At 41.8% G+C, this 18,994-nt stretch overlaps 1 protein-coding gene across 2 annotated transcripts; it reads right to left on the minus strand.

Annotated features, from left to right (window-relative positions):
* Positions 1–15,461: 15,461 nt before the first annotated feature.
* LOC103698893 (uncharacterized) lies at positions 15,462–18,422 on the minus strand. Of its 2 annotated transcripts, none has more exons than XM_008780942.4 (2): positions 18,251–18,422; positions 15,462–16,961 (listed from the first exon to the last, which is right to left on the minus strand). In XM_008780942.4, exon 2 carries the CDS (start codon positions 16,829–16,831, stop codon positions 15,818–15,820), a length of 1,014 nt encoding a protein of 337 aa, XP_008779164.3. In that variant the 5' UTR covers positions 16,832–16,961; positions 18,251–18,422; the 3' UTR covers positions 15,462–15,817. The 2 variants fall into 2 exon arrangements, with proteins under 2 accessions (XP_008779164.3, XP_038978745.2); XM_039122817.2 differs by having other exon boundaries at positions 15,462–16,891; positions 18,251–18,410.
* Positions 18,423–18,994: the final 572 nt, after the last annotated feature.

Below are 18,994 nucleotides of genomic sequence, written 5' to 3' on the forward strand. Positions count from 1 at the left end.
GATTTATCAAAAACAGCATGTTGACTTTCAAACATCATTTTTAATCTTTCTAAACTTATAGTGAATTTGTTAATTAAAGATTTCAATTGGTTAATTTATTTACTTAAGTTTTGATTTTCTTTAATTAAATTCTGATTTTTCTGAATCAACTGTTCTGAATTTACCTTTAAGCATTCATTCTCAGAATTTAATTTGTCTTTCATTTCAGCGGTAAAATTTATTTTTTCTGACATTTCTAGATTTAGCTTTTTAAGATTTTTATTTTTCATAGCTAATTTTCTACATTCACTATACAAATCATGAAAAGCATTTAATAGTTCATCATAAGAGAATTCTTCTTGTAATTCATTTGTTGTAAAATTAGATTCAGATTTTACCTTGTCTTCTTGTGCCATAAAGCACAAGTTAGTTACTTCTTGTAGTTCTTTGGAGCTGATGTCATCATTATGGCTCCTACCTTTTATTTTCTTGTTTGACTCACTCTTGGTCAAGGCTTTCTTGTTTTTTATCTCTCTCTTCTTTTCTTGCTTCTTCTTCTTCTTTGTCTTCAGAAAACTTTTGAATTTTTCAGTGTTTGAGGATGGATCCTTGTTTTCATCATCGAATTCTTCATTTGTTAATCTTTCTTCCTGATTGGGAGATTCAAAATCTTTTTCTACAGGCTCACTGTTAGTATGAATTGAGGCACACGTGAGCTGATCTGAAATTTGTCATAAATATTTTCTAAAATATTCTAGATCTCCTTAGCAGATAAGCATACAGAGATTTCATTAAATATAGTTTCATGGATAGCATAATACAGTATAATCATAGCATTAGCATTCAATTGTGCTATGTCTTTTTTATTGACAGTTTAAGAGAGTGTGTAAGGGCCATTTGTTATGATATTCCACAACTCATAATTTTATGATTGAACAAAGATTTTCATTCTAGCTTTCCATTGAATATAGTTAGTTCCATCAAACAGTAGTGGTCTGTTTGTGGAAAGTTCCTCAGCAAATAATATGTTATGTGGGGTTGTCATAATCTTTAGCTCTAGTCTGTTACGACTATAAATAATAGAAGAACACCTGCTCCGATACCACTTGTTGCCCAAGATGACAATCCAAGATGGGGGGTGAATTGGATTTTTAAAAAAATTATATTTCCTAATTAACTTTGAATTGAAGGAAGCGGAATGATAAGATGTTATCTTACTTAAGCTCTAGGCAATTACAAGTAAAGCAGTAGAAAATTAAGCTAGAGCAACTTCACTATGGATTTAAGGTGCAATTGATCTAAAATTAACTTATAGTTGTATGATTAATTTTAATCTATGTGAATGGTATGAATGGAGTGGAAGTTAAGCAAGTTCTAAAAAATCATATATAAATTAATAAAAAATAATGCTAGAGATATTGCACAATCAAGTATGAATGTAAGGCATGAAGCACAAGAGATAAGGCATCACAAATACAAAAATATATAGTGGTTCGGTGCACCCCAGCACCTACATCCACTCCCCAAGACCTCTTAAGAATTTTACTATAATTTCTCAGATTACAGCCGGTTGTTTTACAAGTTCATAACCTAACTTGTTGTTTTCACGAGATCACAATGAACTCGGTCAGTTTTCACAGGCTCACCGACTAGAACCAATCCGACTATATTTCACGGGCTCACAATCCAACCCGGCGAGTACTGGAAGCCGGAAAGCAAATTTCTCTCTTCCCTAAAACCATCTTCGGCAACACTGGGTTCCAGGAGGTTTCGAAGCCAGAGTGATGGAACCCTTTTGATAAGCCGATGGAGGCTCGATGAGCGATGCCGCGGAGTGGAAGGAAGAATGCATGAACCACGGCAGAGGAGAAAGGACGGATCACCTGCCGATCTTTGATCCAACAAAACTATGCCAGAAGAATAGGGTGAGCACGTTTGGATCCGCGAAGGCAATCGCTCGGATGTTCCCCTAACCCAACCCGGGAACGGACCGGAGGGAACCGCAGCATGAGGAATGTCCTCGTTTGATTTTCTTTTCTTTATTCTAGCTTGGAAATCGGGTTGATCCATTGTCGCGATAGATGACTACCGGAAATCCCTGCCTTGATCGTTTTCGGAAAGCGCTCATATCTTCTGGCGCCATCTTTATTTGATTGTACCCTGATAAGCCATCCATGAAGGATAATAATTCATGCCCCGCTTTATTGTCAACCAAGATGTCAATGTGTGGCAAAGGGAAATCATCCTTGGGACCGGCTTTGTTGAGGTCGCGAAAGTCAACGCACATGCGGACTCTGCCGTCCTTTATGTTCCTTATTCCTCGTCTAGCAGAAACTAATCGAGCTCCGTCTGATCTCCCAGGAGCGGAAGCTAAATCAGTTGCAGGCTATAATGTAGAATATGCGCGGGATGCGATCCTTAATAGTTCACTGTTGGCGGAAGCCAATGTCCCGGGGACTCATTCTGACTTAAACAAGGGGTGGGTCTTTACCAACTTCAAAATCCAAGATTTAGGGAAGAAAAAAGAGGGGCACTCTTCATTCTTCATTCGAAACTCATGAATGTCGGGTCGGAGGTTTCTGCCTTGTTATCAAAAAGGGGGGTTGGGTAAAGCAAACTCCCTCCTTGGACGAGCACGGGGCTTAGTCTCGGATTGGAACAAATCACTATAATTCGTCCGCGCCTACGGATCAGTCGACATTTTTCACAAATTTGACGAACAGAAGTCCTTATTTTCATATTTCTTATTCCTTACCTTAATTCTGAATCTACTCTTTTGAAGAAAATAAGTGTTCCCGAGTTGCAGAGAACAATCCGAACTGAGGCAATCTTTCCGGATTCGCTCCGCCTTACAGCCTTGCTTCCCATTGTCATTGCCATTGTAGCACGTGTGTGGCCCAGCCCATAAGGGCCATGCGGACTGCGAAGCGTAGCGACGAAATCGAAGAAGAGAAGGAGAAGGGAGCTCTAAAAATCAAGCGGGAATGTAGACTAAGTGATCCGTAGTTCCATAACCACATAGTGGAAAGAAGGTTCTTAGTGCTTTCCTTCGGTACGCAGGTCACATCCCTCACGACATAAGATTGAAAGATCCAAACCTTCCTCTTCGAAGCGGAAACGGACGTGGCCGTTGGTTTTTCTCGGATTACCAATTACAACCTACAACGTTGGTTTCACTGGCTCACCAACAATCCTTAATCCCTTGATTCAATCCCTTAATTGAATCAAGTTACAAGATGTCAGAATAGAAGTTTAAATCAAATACAAACTTCTCAAACAAGTAGATATAACAATATAAACAAATAGAGTAAAGAGAAGAAGCCCTCAAACAAGTTTTGTAGATGAAAGAACTCGGCTTCTTCTTTACTTGACCCTCTTCTGATTTCGCATGAGGTAGAGGATCACTGAGACAGCACACAATTGGAAAGAAAGCTTTGGGATTCACTCAGATGCTCTTTTTCTCTCTTTTTTGCTTTGAATAGCCCTTTTGTGCTTTTGGGAGGTTTTTCTTAAAATCTCTTTGAAATCTGTTCCCTATGTGTTCTCTCCCACTTCTCTCCTTCTTTCCTTGCTCTTCCCTTGATTTTATAGCTTTGGATGGCGTGGGAACAAAGATCTAGCCGTTAGAGATAAAAATAAAGCCGTTGGAGTCGAGAAAAAAGTAGCTGTTTTGCCTCCCAGCGTGCTCGAGTCGACTCGGCTGAAGCAGGAGTCGACTCATGAATAGGAGTCTGCCCGTCACTGTAGCTGGAGTCGGCTCGCACTGTAGCTAGAGTCGGCTCAAGAATTGTAGCGCTGAAAACTACTTTCTATCCTGACTGAGAGAGACGGCTCGAATGAAGTAGGAGTCGACTCGGCACTGTAGTTGGAGTCGGCTCGTGAATAGTAGGAGTCGGCTCGAGCACTGTAGCACTGAAAATCATTTTTTGTCTTTTTCTGCAGGAGTCGGCTCGTGAACAGTAGGAGTCGACTCGAGCACTGTTCCTTGAGACTCCAGAGTGTTAGAGTCGACTCTGAACTTCCAGGAGTCGACTCGAGAATTGTTCTTTTAAATATTTCTTGGAGTTTGCTCCTCCAACTTGAATCCTTTGAACTTGAACCTTGGGCTAATGAAATATGGCTTTTTTTCAACTTTTCTTAAGAGCTTTTGAGGCCTTCTTGTATTTTTTCAACTTGATATATTCCTTGCAAAACAAATCATCTTTCTTTTTGCAACACAAGCATTAGTAATTATACTTCAAGATTTTGTGATCATCAAAATCAATCTTTGGGTCAGCATAATATTTGATCTCATTAAAGCTAAGATTAGATCTTAAACATGATTGCTGAAATTTTAGAATTGTATGTTAGATATACAATTATTGTTTCATGCATTACTTAAACATTTAAATCATGGTTCTTATTTTTGTTGTAAAGATCTGATCTCTAGCATGCATGAAAATTAAATAGTTTAATTTTTAAATGCTTCCGTTGTAATTTTTGAAAAGAAATGTATGTAGCCCGCAAGGATTCCTTTCAATGGTATCAGAGCCAGGTTTATTGAATGTTTAAACTGTTTATGCTTAAAATAATTGTGTTAATCTGAGTAGTTCAGTAATCTAATTAGAATAATCATCAGACCGTCCGGTCATAGGAGAAAGAAGGGTTCGTTACCCTCTTTTTCCATTCGATGGGATCTCCTATGACGTGTAGGGGTGCCACTGTGATTAAAATATGTTTTAATCATTGTAATTAAATCTGAGATTTAAAAATATGTTTAGATCAGATCTAAAGAGCACTTATGAATGATTTAGTTACTGATTTTGCATGATTAATTAGATCAGAAAATCAGTTGCATGTGATGCATGAGATCTAGGTAAATTCATGTTGATGTATATGTGATATAATGAACATGAATAAATCTAAAGTCATAAACTTGTTTAGATTAGATCTAAATGAAATTTATGATTCATTTATTTTCTGATTTTGTATAACAAATCAAATCTGAAAATAAATGCATATGATGTATGTTGTTTAAGTTAATTCATATTAGTTTGTATATATGATATGTGAACATAAATCATCTAAGATTTAAACATGAATTAAATCTGAAATAAATATGATTAATTGCAAATCTCAGACCTGAAAATAAGTTTTAAGAACTAAAATTTTGTAATTAATATGTAATTTAAAGAATATGCAATGATTTGAAATTTTCATTAGCTTACACTTAATTAAGAATTAAGTGAAATGAAAATTTAGATCTAGAATTGTAAACTCAATTAGAGTTAAGATTGGGTTAAACCTAAAGTTCTTAAATCAAATCAAGTTCTTAAGATTGGGTTAGACCTAAAGTTAGAATCAAACATGGTCTAATTAGAGTTAATTGATCAAATCTAATTAAGTAGTAACTAGATTAGGTTAAGAAAACTCTAGATCAAATACAATAGTTGTAGTTGATCAAATTTCATATCTTTGATTAGACCAAGATGGAACTTGATTGAGGCTCAGAGGTTAAGCCCGAGTCATTTGAGTAATCAAATCAAAATTGATTAACCAATCGGTGTCTAAGGTAAGTTTAGCAGTTTTGACCGGTGGTTTTTAATTGAGAGCTACTCGCACTGATTTGTCTTTGTCGAGTTAATGGCATATCCCTTCCACCGATTTTACTTACCTGGCTGACATGGTCAATCATATTTTGATTGGATCACTTAATGATTCCAGTTGACCCATGTCTTTAAGAAAAATCAGTATAACTGATTTAGGTGTCTCCTTAGTCGAATTGAATCTAGTTCTTATTAATCTGACTAGATGAAGTCAGTGGAAGGATCTAGATTAACCGATTCTTCTCATCTATTCTCATTTAAATCAAATCCTCTAAAATTATTAGGTTCCTAAAATAAAATAGTTATAGAGATAACTAGGTCATAGCCTCCCATTAAGTTGGATGATAATAGATCCAATGGCTAGATAATCATTGGAGGCGCCACACGCCTGGTGATTATTTGACCATTGGAATTGTCATTCAATATATGATGAGTCGAGTGTACCTTCAATAGATAATCAGGTGGACCGAGCCACACTCGGACTTGATTATCTATTAGTAGATTACACGAAACCCTATCATTTAATGGTTGGACCTAACCAAAATTTTTGGTGGAGGCGCCACACGCCTGCCAAAGAGACTGGGGCAAAATTATCACTAGAAATTATTTGGTGAAATAATTGGTTTAGAACCTACCAATAGGTGCATATGGGTTGGCCGAGCCACACTCGGGCCCATATGCGATTTATTGGGTTCTAGTGCACACTAAAGAGTTAAGTGTAATTCTTCGAATTTAAGGTAGAGGCTACAAAATTGTATAAAATAGTGGGAGAACCTTTAGACTAAAGTCCAAGTCTTTAGGATTTTGTCAATTCATATACTGATAGCCGATTTTCTTTTTATGCAGAAATGGCCACTAGTTTGTCACTTCATTCATTGTTGGATAATGACAAGTTGACTGGACCCAATTTTAATAATTGGCTTAGAAAACTTATGATTGTGCTAGAGCATGAACGGATTCTTTATGTGATAATGGATCTAGCACCTGAGCAGCCCGCTGCTAATGCACGGGGTACAGTCAGAGACACTTATCAGAAGTGGCTCAGTGACCGTATCGCTGTCCGCTACATTATGCTTCCTGTAATGAACGACGAGTTCAGTCGTAGGTTTGAGAATGCGCAGCCTGAAGAGATCATTCAAGTGTTGAACGAATCCTTCGGTATTCCTGACGATGTTGAAAGGCATAAAACCAGTTGTGCTATTTTCAGCACAGGGATGTGATAAGTGCTAAATAATGCATAAATTAACATTTTATTCATAGCACTTATCATTATTTTAATTCACATATTTTGTAAATTCAACTAAAAGATGTGTTACCCTCATCATTGCATTTTAATAAATTAATTTGTGCTTGATTATATTGGTCCATCTAATGTATGCAGGTCGAATCAAATTCATCTGGGATGACCTCTGAACCCAAATCACAAGCACCCTATGAATCAGGTCCTCTTAGATTATGATTCAGCCTCTCAAACTCACTCTTTAGCTTGTGTGCACGCCGTTCATAGAGCCACATCTAAACCTTTTTATCCACCTAGCCATCCCAAGTTCATGCATTCCGAATCTAAGCTCCATCCCTTCCAAACCAACCCAGCCAAATTAAATTCACATCCTTCTCAGCATGACCACGGGATGGATTCAGCTTCTTCCGCTAGATCCCAGCATCCTCTTCCTTCGGAATAACGTCACCAGATCATCATCCCCCTTGCTTCCCGTCCACGACCGCATCAGATCCATTCTTATCCAAGTAACCGTACGCGTCTTCCCCACGTTCACTTCCCCTGCTTCACGTCCGCAGCATCCACAGGTGATTCTCTCAACGTCTCAGAGTCTTCCCGCAACTAATGCTCCATATCTCAACTAATCTCCCAACATCCTTCTCATCCGAATGCCCATCCCGCTCCACGTCCTCTTCCAACGTTCCTCCCAGCGTTCTAGATTGATTCCATAGATTATCTTCGGATCCCATGCTTCCGTGATACCTCCCAACTTATCATCCCGAGCTCCACGGTTCCACCAAACCATTCACCTCCCAGCTTCTTCAACCTCCTCCCGAGTATCCTGCGATCCATCCTCATCCCGTGGTCAGCCGGATGAAAGTTCCGAGATCTTCTCAGCCTCCATCCTTATCCCGAGCTTCACGGATCGGAGGATAAGTTCCCCTTCTTCCGCATCATCTTCCCAAGTCTCCCGGATTGACCCAGCCAACCGTGGGTGATCTCCTGCGTCCAACGAACAGGGCCCTGTTAAGAAACAAAGCCAAATCCTTTGCATAATCCACGGGATCCCATCCTCTTCCGGCTTGATTCCATGTAATCTCCCAACGACTTCCCTCATCTCAGCCGTGGGCAACATCCCTTGTATCCGAGCATCAAGCCGACTCCTTCATCCACGGATCAGTTCACTTCCCCTGTTCCGCTTATCCCTTCCCTTCCGGATGAGAACCAGGAACCATACTTCATCCGGATTTGCTCCCAGCGTCTTCAACGTCCGTTTTCTTCTTCCGGGATCTTCTCACACACCCAAATCCAAACCACCTTCTCCCAGCTAACAGCAACACTCCCAGCCACCCACTTGTCATCCGTATCCCCTGTTTTGGAACAAAACCAATCTCCCCAGCATCCCAACCGTCCACCGCGTTAAAGCTTCTCCCCACTCCAAGGATCAGCAGCTCAACGTCCTCCGGATCACCATCTAAGCTCTCATCCGAGATCCAGCTCCAACTTCTCCCGCGTCCGGATCTCCCGCGGCCAACAAACCAAAGCACCATCCAGCCGCTTCCATCCTTATCCGTGAAGAAACAGAGGAGGAGCGAGGGGGAGATGGGCTGCCTATATAAGGGAGGATCTCTTCTCAGAGTGGGGCATTCCTCCTTCCCCACCGGGGGGCATTCCCTCTTCCCCCATCGGGGGCTGCTCCCATCATGAAGCTCTTCGGAGGCGGAGTCCCACGGAAACAGAGAAGGGAGAGAAGAGTTTTGGTCATTCTGGGAATGATTTCCCAAAGAAAAAAATAAAGAAAGAGGGAGAGATGGAAGCCCGCTGCTGTGCTGCTGCTGCCGTCCACCACTCCATGAAAGGCTGATCTCCTCACTAGGGCTGGATGCAGCCCTAACAAAGGGCCAAGGGTTTTATATTTTTGATTTCTATTCTTGGAGTTGTATAAACCTTATTTTGCTTCTAATGAATATTTTATTTCATCTCATATTTAATTTCTGTGATTTTAAATGTGAAGTTTATACAACTGTTCTTCATGATCACTAGGTAAATATAAGATAGTCCATGCTTAGGGAAGATGCGATGTGCTGCCACCTTAGATTAGGGTAGACATTTCATGCCAACCGAAGATGGATTATGCCCAAATTACTTTTGTGAATTTTTATTTAAATGCTTATTAGGCTTGTAGCCAATTTGCATGTTAACCCAAGAACGAAATAAAATATAAATAACCCTTGTTCCGATGTTAGTGATGAATTCCTTGCCCTAGGTTCTCCTAAACTGATATCCCTTTAATTGCATTTTTTTATTCAATTGCTTAGTTTAATAGTCTTCACAAATTCATCATTTTAAATATTTTTAAGAAAAATAACTATACCCCAATCCCTGTGGATCGATACCCGTAATCACTATCCTACTAGATACGTGCTATTGCGTGGTCTTTAAAATTGACCATCAGGATGAAGGACGGGGCCTCGGTGACTGATCATGTATTGTACATGATTGAGTTAATCAAGCGTCTAGGCACTCTCGGATTTTTTCTACATGATCAATTGGGGAAAGATGCTATACTGAACTCTCTTCCTGGTTCGTACCGCTCATTTCTCACCAACTTTCATATGACGAAACCGGTAGTTTATCACCAATTGTTGGGTTTACTACAAACTTTTGAAAAGGATCACCAACTCCTAAAAGGGTTGGTGAATTTAGTGGGAGGTTCGTCCAGGGATTGTGGTACCTTTAAGAAAGGGAAGAAGAAAAATAAGAATCATAAGAAAAAGGTGCAACATGTTAAGCCAAGTCAGACAAAGAAGATAAAGGCTGATCAAAGTAAGGCAGGGTGATTATTCTACAAGAAGTAAGGATATTGGAAGAGAAACTGTCCTCAGTACATTGCCTCCCTTGACCCAAACAGGTAAAAGAGAAAAATGCAATCAGTTGCTGATTAAGGTACTTATATGATAACACCTTATAATTTCTCAATATATGATAATTCGACTTGGGTATTGGATACCGGTAGTCCCTTTAATATTGCAATTCGTTGCAGGGACTGCAAGTCAGTGAGAGATTCGGAGAAAGCGAAAGATTCCTGAATGTTGGAGATGGAAGATCAGTTCCAGTTCTAACTTTAGGAAGTCTGAAACTTGTATTCAATTCTCAAGAAATTATCTTAAGTGACTGTCACTTTTGTCCAAATTTTTTATTGAACATAAATTCTGTAGGCCTTTTGGCCATGAATGGTTATGAGATTTCAATAAAAAGAGATTATTGTGATATCATTATGAATAGTATTACTGTAATGCATGGACATTTGAGCAATAGAATTTATATATTGTCACAGCCTGTTAATGTAATGTACAAGTCAAGTAAGCATCCTAGAATAGATAATGTCACGGATGTCTACCTTTGGCATCATAGGCTAGGTCATATTAACAAGAACAGGATGAACATGTTAAGTAAAAAGGGAATCCTCAATGTTAATGATTGTGAATCATTGACAACTTGCGAGTCATGTCTTCTTGATAAGATAACCAAATCACCTTTTATCGGACAAGGTGAACAAGCCAGTGACTTATTGACCCTTGTACATTCTGATGTATGTGGGCCAATGAGCACAAATGCTAGAGGTGGGTATTCATATTTTATTATGTTTACAGACGACCTTTCTAGGTATAGTTATGTCTATTTAATGAGACATAAATCTGAATCATTTGAAATGTTCAAATTATATCATAATGAAGTAGAAAAATAAATTAAAAACAAACTGGAAACTCATTGTACTTTGGTACCGAAGTAGCAGAATTTCTAATTCTGGGACGGAAGGTTACTGGGTGCAGTCAAGTACTTGCAAAATCAGTGCGTGAGTCAAGATGGAATTGACCTCTCCTGAAAATAGGAGATAATGCTTTGTGTTCAATTTAGCAAAATCTTGACCAGGGTAATCCTTGTGAGGAATCGCAGGATTTTTAAAGTTGATCACATAGAGGATGTACTTATTACAGAGTTGATAGTGAACTTTGAAGTCGTCCTGAGCATTTGGAGTCATAGGAATGAATTATACGATAACTATAGTCCAAGGGTTCTTGAATGTTGCTTTGCAATTATTCGGCCTATCCGGACGTCGGGTACCATTGCTAGTGGTCATTTTGATTAGTACAAAAAGTTGTTCTTGTGCTACCGGCTTAAATTCGAACCTATGGAGTCATGCGCGTAGAAGTTTCTAGATTGATCAAATGGCTGATTGATGATTAAGAATCATTCAGAAATAATTTGGTCAATTTGATTAATAAATTATCCTAAGCAAAAGTTGCATTAAAATAATTATTGAATTATTGGAGGATTAATTAGCAATTAGATTGCTAATGAACTTAATTTGATTGAGTAATTGGGCTTAGGTTGAGCCAAATTGAATAGGATTCAATTTGGGCTGCATCAGGGTTTGACCTAATTGGATTGGGTTCAACCCAAGTAAATTGAGCTTGACCCAATTGATGGGACTTGACCCAATTTGGGTTGCATCCTTATTTGATGAGGATTATGAGTCCAAATAATCAGAATTGGATAAGGAGAAGAATCCCTAAATTTTAGTAACCCATCCTTATCCTTCTTGGAGAAGAATGACACATTGATTTATCCCCATGATTTTCCATATCTATCCTAAGAGAGGAGGCGTGGGGAAATATTTTCTATAAAAATGGAGCCTCAAATCTTCCTAAAAAGATTTATATGAATTTTGTAATTTATAGGGATTGTATGGCGCATGAAATAGGATGGTCTGCAGCTGAACTTTGGATGCATGAATTACTATCTTTTAGGGATCAAAAATGCACAAAATTTGGATATGTTTATCTCCTCTTAGCTTCCAAGTCACTAGAATTTTTGGTGGATTTTATCAGCAAATTAATTGGCTAAATTAGGTGTGAGGCATGGGGGGATTTTTTGGCTATAAAAGACCCTCATGCCTAGGGTTCAAGATATACAATATTTAGAGGTTTCAAAAAATTCTAAAAAAATTGCCTGAGGGCCTCCATCCCTTCTTCTCCTTCTTTCTCATGTCCATCCTCCATCTTCTTGAAGAACAATCAAAGGTTGAGTGTTTAGAAGGAGAAAGTTTCAGCCACTGCAGTGTTCGTGTGCGAGCTAGCACTCCCATGGAAAACAATCTACCTAGGGCTTCGCATGGACAATCTATAGAGGCCGGACACGTGTGCAGCTGCAAAGCGTGATCAAGGAGTCATCCAAGACCTCCAAGGAATCAGGTATGAGATTTGATCTCATTAAAGCTAAGATTAGATCTTAAAAATGGTTGTTGAAATTTCAGGGTTGTTGAAATTTCAGAATTGTATGTTGGATATACAATCATTGTTTCATGCATTACTTAAACATTTAAATCATTGTTCTTATTTTTCTTGTAGAGATCTGATCTCTAGCATGCATAAAAATTAAATAGTTTAATTTTTAAATGCTTCCGCTGTAATTTTTGAAAATAAATGCATGCAGCCCGCAAGGGTTCCTTTCACCGATCCTCCTCCCTAATCCACTGGACCCTGGACTTCTGCCTCCGAAACACCTCCTACTGCCTAAGAAGGGAGTGGTGTCTAGCCAATAGTCCCCTAAGCTCTCCCTGATCCTCCTTTGAAAGACCGCCCCCACTATCCTCAAGTGTCTGTAACCTAGTGATGGATGCCTCCGTCTCCTCCACTCTCTTGAAGATATGCCCCACCTCCTCCTTATTCCACCTTTGCAGCCGGCGTCTGGTTAGGTCAAGTTTTCGAGTAACCCCATCCCTCCTAACTGGCGTCTGCCAAGCCTCTCTCACCACCTCCCACGACCGTGGATAGGACAACCACACCTTCCCAAAGCGAAAAGGACAATGAACTGGAAAAGTATAAGAGCATTTCTTAATTTTTCAAGCCGGGTAAGCGTGACGGGAAACGCCCCAGTTTTACCTGCTCCTGCACGATGTCGAGCATAAACGGAAGCATACCCAGGTAACCACCCCACAGCCGTCCGGCAAAGATACAAGCCATAACTAAAACAATACCAGCGATGGTTCTAAAATAACAATTCCAGCTGGGAATGTTTATCCTAGCTCCTGAGCCTCACGGTAAAAATGCTGCAAGATCATTCGGAAGGCAGTGGTGGAGGCTGTTCAGTACTTTTTTGCCTGAGCAGTAATACTCGAGGACTGAAAGGTCATCTTCATCATGCTGATACCGAAGCGTCAGAATGCAGCGGAGCCTCGTCACTTCAGGCCCATCAGCTAATGCACAACCTTAGACAAAGTTGTGGCAAGGATAATAGTGGGTAGTGTTGTGGTTCAAATTTGGCCCGAGGGTGACCATGCCGGAGGAGTCGAGGAAGCTGCCGGCTGAAGCGGAAGAAGGAGATTCACCTCCCGCGCGACGGTGTACCTGCACAAAGCCACATCGGTGGTTCCGGTGAGGGCCCTCCGACGCTTAAGTTAGGGTGGATCTTAGTTGGTCCAAAAGTTCCTGTAGTGTTACCTGATGGGGCTATATATAGCCCTCGGAGAGGTGTCCAGGTGGCGGAGGTATGGCTCGTCCTTGGCATAGGAGGAAATATGTTTCAGACAAATGGCGCACAGTTAGAGCTTGTTTGAGGCGCACGGCGTAGGCCGTTCCTGTGAATGATAAGGCGTCGATAGGTGTGACGGGGTATAGCTGGAGCAGCATGGCGTTGTCCTTGACTGTCATTGGCCAGCAAACAAAGCATGGTGCGGTGACGTTGTAATGTACGGCCACGTAGGCGGGCGTGGGCATGTACATGGATGCGGTCGTGGATGAAGCCAAGCTCGATAAGTCGCATCGTGCGTTCAACGAGGTCGTTTTGGCGGGTGCTGAGGTCAGCCTAGCTTTTCCGATTTTGAGGTTTGCTCGTTAGGGCGCCCCAAGATTAAGGGTCGGGGCGCACTATTAGGTGACTGCTTATGTGGTTAACCATTCAAAGAGTACCCTATGGTCAGAAGAGGGAGAGTTGCCTCAAGCAAATTGTGAGCTTGTATTTTCTGATTTTATTAGATATATTTGTACGTGCATTGTATGATTAACCCGTTAAAGGAAAAAAAAAAAGAAGAAAGAAAGAAAGAAACAAGCACAACTGGAATCGAGCATATAATGGGCCAAGTTCACAAATCCCCAGATCTTGTTGGTCACCGGCCACCAAGCCGCAAACGCCCGCCCACTTCAGGCTCCCCCAATGGGTCGGGTCACAGGTCAACCCAACCCATTTACAGCCCTAGTACCAGGAGGGGCAGAGTGGGACGAGGCCAGGCTACAATAGTTGTTTGGGGCGCATCTTGCCAAGAGGGTCCGATCCCTCCCAATTCCGGGTTGTGCGGGACCAGATATCCAGGTTTGGGGCACCTCGTGCAGGACTAGTGTTAGGTTAGGAAATTTCTCCCGAGTTATCCAGCGGGAGCACGAGCTAGGGCCGGACTGCACTTGGTTATGTAAGTTCAAACTTCACCCTAGGGCTGCACTCTTCTTATGGAAGGTGATTTGGGAACGCCTTCTGATCAGAGCGGTGCTGAGCAGATGTGGTTTGAGGGTCCCCCCCGAGTGTAGGAGGTGTGGAGTTGATGAGACGGTGGACCACATGCTATTTCAGTGCACATGGGCAAAGTTGACATATCAGAGACTCCGCGAGAGGCTTGGAGTTAAAGGGCGCAGTTCCTACAGGTGATTCGCCAGCGGTCGGGTAGTCCACAGACACACCAGGAGGCCGTTAGAGCAACTTGCACAGCTTATCAGATTTAGCTGGCAAAAAATGCTCATACTTTTGATGGGCACAGGTTGTCATCGAGGTTTGTGGCAGAATACGCCCAAGTGCAGGCGGCAGAGATCAGTCACACTTCCTCTTCTAGTGGACCTTTGATAGCTCGGGATACCTGGAGTTCTCTTTCTGCCCAGGCAGCCTTGAGATGGTATTCTTCACCTGAGAGCCCTCACCCCCGAGTTTTCTCAAGGTCAACTTCGACGAGTCCATTTTGGACGGAGGCACGAGGGGAGGTACGGATTTTGTCATACGAGATCTGTATTCCAAGATGGTGGCAGCGGATAGCTGCCAATTATTCAACATTTCGATCTTCGGAGCAGATTAAGGACTGCCTGAGTGGATCTTCGACATGCGAGGTAAGTACCACAGGCCAGTTCAGTCATCCTGGAGGACGACTGGGTCACGGTGATCAGTTGGATCCAAAGGGGCCCGAGGGATATGAGCTTGACCCACCCTTTGCTCCAGAACATCTGAATGATGATAAGGGATGGTGGGGCCTTTCAGGCTAGGCATGTATTTAAAGAGGCTAACGGAGCTGCTGATTAGATGACTGCTTATGTGGCTAACTATTTAAAGAGTATCCTATGATTAGAAAAGAGAGAGTTGCCTCGAGCACTCCGCGAGCTTATATTTTCTGATTTTCTTAGATATATTCGTACGCGCATTGTATAATTAACTCATTAAAGGAAAAAAAACAAAAAAGAGCAAGCACAACTAGAATCGAGCATACAATGGGCTAAGTTCACAAATCCTCAGAACTTGTTGGTCACCGGCCACCAAGCAGCAAACGCCCGCCCACTTCAGGCTCCCCCAACGCTCAAAGCGCCTCCAACCCAAAACGTATAGCAGGGACACCATAAACAAAGCCGACTCACAGATATCACTTATCAACGAATAAATGCGAAGGGCATTAAAAAGATACTAATCAAACCAGGATCCCGTATTCACAGATATCACTTATCAACGAATAAAAGCGAAGGGCATTAAAAAGATACTAATCAAACCAGAATCCCGTATTCAATGTGAAAAAATGTTCTTCCGACTTCACTTTCTGTTTCTCACCTTTCCTGACCTTGTGCTACAAACAAGTGATTTACAAACCCCAACCAGCTCAACACTCCAAAAACCAACACTGCAAACTGACTGAGGGGGGCAGCCCTACAATCACAATAACTCATCATCATCATCACCATCCTCCAACATCCTCGGCTGCAGCTGAGGTCTCCCTTGGCCTTGTTTGTTAAGGAGCAACAGAGACCTCCTCAGCTCCGCTGTCGATACCACTGCCATCACTATCAATAACATCACTGGTTGCTCTGCTAGAAGAATCTTGTTCGCGGAAGGTCTCTCCCCACAGGATCATTCCCCTTCCTCTTCGCCTCCGTGCAGAACCCCAGAAGGGGCTTCTCGAGTAACGCAAAGATAACCGCGAGGCACCCATACCTCCTGCTCGAGTCGCCTGTGCAGAACCCCAGAAGGAGCTTCTCGAGTGAAGCCAAGATGATCGCGAGGCAGCCATACCTTCTGCTCGAGTCGCCTGTACAATCAAAAAAACTGTGATTGAGGGAAACGGGATTATATTCAATTCTCCAACATCCTCGCTGATGCCAATGCCATCTTCTTCTCCACTGATGGGCGACCAAAACATGCTGATCAAGTCCCTAAGATCATGCTGCTGCTCCAACCTCTGCCAATCTCGTTGTCGTTCGGGGTCCACCTCTGATGGCCGCACAGAGGGGTGCTCTTTCCTAGCATGCTTCCTCAGCTCACCATAAACCCCAGTAAACCCACAGGACTCCATAGAGCAGCTACGAATCTTAGCATTGAGAAACCTGCGTGCAGGCTCCACCACCGTCCAACCAGTAACAAGCCCACGACAGAGAGGACATGAGAGCTTTGTTGGCTGCTGGCCCTCAACATTCTGAGATGGCTGGGATTCAGAAAATGCCTTGCAGTATTGGTCCAGGCAATTAGAATGGCGGGAGCTGGTGTCGCACATGAATGGGCGGCAACCCTTCCCTTGGGAGGAACATAGCAGGAGAACAGCATTGTGAGGGTGCTCCATGCACACAGGGCAACGAATCTCCTCCCACTCTTTGATGTCCTTGGCTGCTGCAATACCAGATTCAGGAGTGCTACGAGAGGAGGAGGAAGAAGAAGAATGCTTCCAAACACTGGATGAGCTGCATGGGTAAGGTGATGCACGAGATCTTCGTTCAAAGGATGCAGACCGGGTCCTCCTTTCCTTCGGCATATTACTTGACTGAATATGAACCGAACAAAGAAATGTTTGTCGAAGCAACAATCTGACGTTCTATAAATAAAAAGAAGGATGCAAAATGATCAGGTTTGATGCTGTGCTGGGACAGATGGAATTCTCGACTCTGTAGTGAAAACAAAGACAGCAAATTAGTGCAAGAAGAGCTACATCTCAATCTATTCCAACAGCTTCAGTTAATAGGTTTTGTGGCTAAATAAAATTTTAAAGACCGATCTGTTGATCAATCAACAACACTAAAGACCAACAAGATACCAAAGAAAACATTCAGAAGTACTAGGAGCAAATACGTTAAGCAAAAGAATCTCACAGCATAAAAATCAGTTCAAAGTTCGACTGTAAACATAAATGCCAATCACAAAAACCTCTCCTGCCACTTGGAAATGAATTAAATTCCAAGACCCTAAAATAACATAACATGAAATTAACATGAACAGAAAGCTAATGTAGCACCTCAACAAGATGAAATAAGCATAAAAACAGCATGAGGACAGCAATTACAATAACTAAGAAAAGCAACATAATTAAATTAATGGAAATTTCCTCGCCCACATCATCAGTCAAATAATGGATGCTAAAGTCAAATAATGGATGCCCTAAAAAGTATGTCCAATATGAGAAACTCTTGACAGAGGAATTGCAGAGGTCATAGTTCATCAGCTCTAAGCATTGGTAGAAAAAGCAGTAGAAGAGAAGAAGAATGAAAATTTTGACAAATAGGACTAGTTTGCTCCTCTTGTTTGATACAATTTGGGCAATCTCCGATCAAATATTTATTTTCTGAGTCGCATCAGAGCCACCTAGAACAGAACCATCCCACTCAGCTTCCCCACATCTCCACATGGAATTAAAATTTAAACATGCTCCCACCTTTGATCGAACATGAAGGTAATCTACTTCCAAAGGAATATCGTCTCTCTCTCTCTCTCTCTCTCTTAAAAAAAAATCTGATCGCAACTACTGCGAAGCAGAATCATCAACAAGAAAAGCGCACGGTAGCAACTTTCATCTATTACAAACATGTTACAACATCCACATCAAGAAATCATTACATCAAAAATAATCCCTCAGAAACAAACTCAAACAAGTCAATCCCTCCTTCCAACCAACAATGAACTCATCACAGATGGGCGATCCATCCAGAATCAAACACCAACATCTACGATGATCAGCCAATACAATACGATCAGCCTCTCAACACCGGCAAAACCCCGGAGGGAAGTTGCGGTCCAGGCACCATTCCGAAGGGAAGAACAAGATGCCCCCCCTCCAAGAACACCGTAACCGAGATTAGCGAAAACGGATCGACCATTTGCAAGAAAAGCACATCAAAAGCTGGAAGTTGCGGTAAAAAGAAGCGGAAGATTGGGTCCGATCTAACGAAAGAGAAATTACCGAAAGGGGATCCGATATGGCAGCTACGGGAGGGGGAAGAAGCGATTCCGCGACGATGATCCGGACGAGTGGTAGAGTAGTTTTCAAGAGAAGCCTTCCTTGATCTTCGAGTCAGCGGAAGACGGATTGCGAAGAAAACCCTAATCCTGAGAGCAGACACGGAAAAAGGAGCGACGAGGGGGAGCGGGCCACACTATATATAGAGAAGAGGTCTGTGGTGACGTGGCGTATGACGGCGTGCACGGCCACGTGGCGCACGCCGTGTAGGATATAATTTTTCGATCTGCGGAGATTTTATTTTATTTAATTTTATGCTTACGAATATAAATAAATAAATCTATACCAGAAAAATATAAATAAATAAATCCTGGCCGCCTATTTAGGAGGAGACCCCCGCGAGCGACAATCGAGTGGTCAATCCGACGTGCGCCGAATCCGATGGAGAAGTCTGGCTGGGTCCCGGCCTGCGGATGTAAAGCGGCGGAGAAGCCTCACCGTCGGTGATGGGCGGTCTGGCTTCACCTTTTGGGCCTCGTTGACGAGACATCACACTATGGCACCCAAATGCCTTGATCTCGAAATTGAACTTAATATTTCGACAGATTAAATTAAAAAAAAAATTATCCCATGCCATGTTCATATGGTAATCGAGGATCGGTATCACCCACCGGTGATTTGATCCGTGATCCATCACGTGATCTGTAACTTTTTCATTAAAAAAATTCAAATAACATGATATCATAT

Source organism: Phoenix dactylifera, chromosome 1 (genome assembly GCF_051530095.1).
Source record: "Phoenix dactylifera cultivar Ajwa chromosome 1, Ajwa_hap1_PhDact_Kaust_v1.1, whole genome shotgun sequence".
NCBI classification, from domain to species: Eukaryota; Viridiplantae; Streptophyta; class Magnoliopsida; order Arecales; family Arecaceae; genus Phoenix; species Phoenix dactylifera.

Coding starts and splice junctions, on each gene's coding strand:
- LOC103698893 (XM_008780942.4), bottom strand. CDS start 16,831: ATGCCGAAGGAAAGGAGGACCCGGTCTGCATCCTTTGAACGAAGATCT.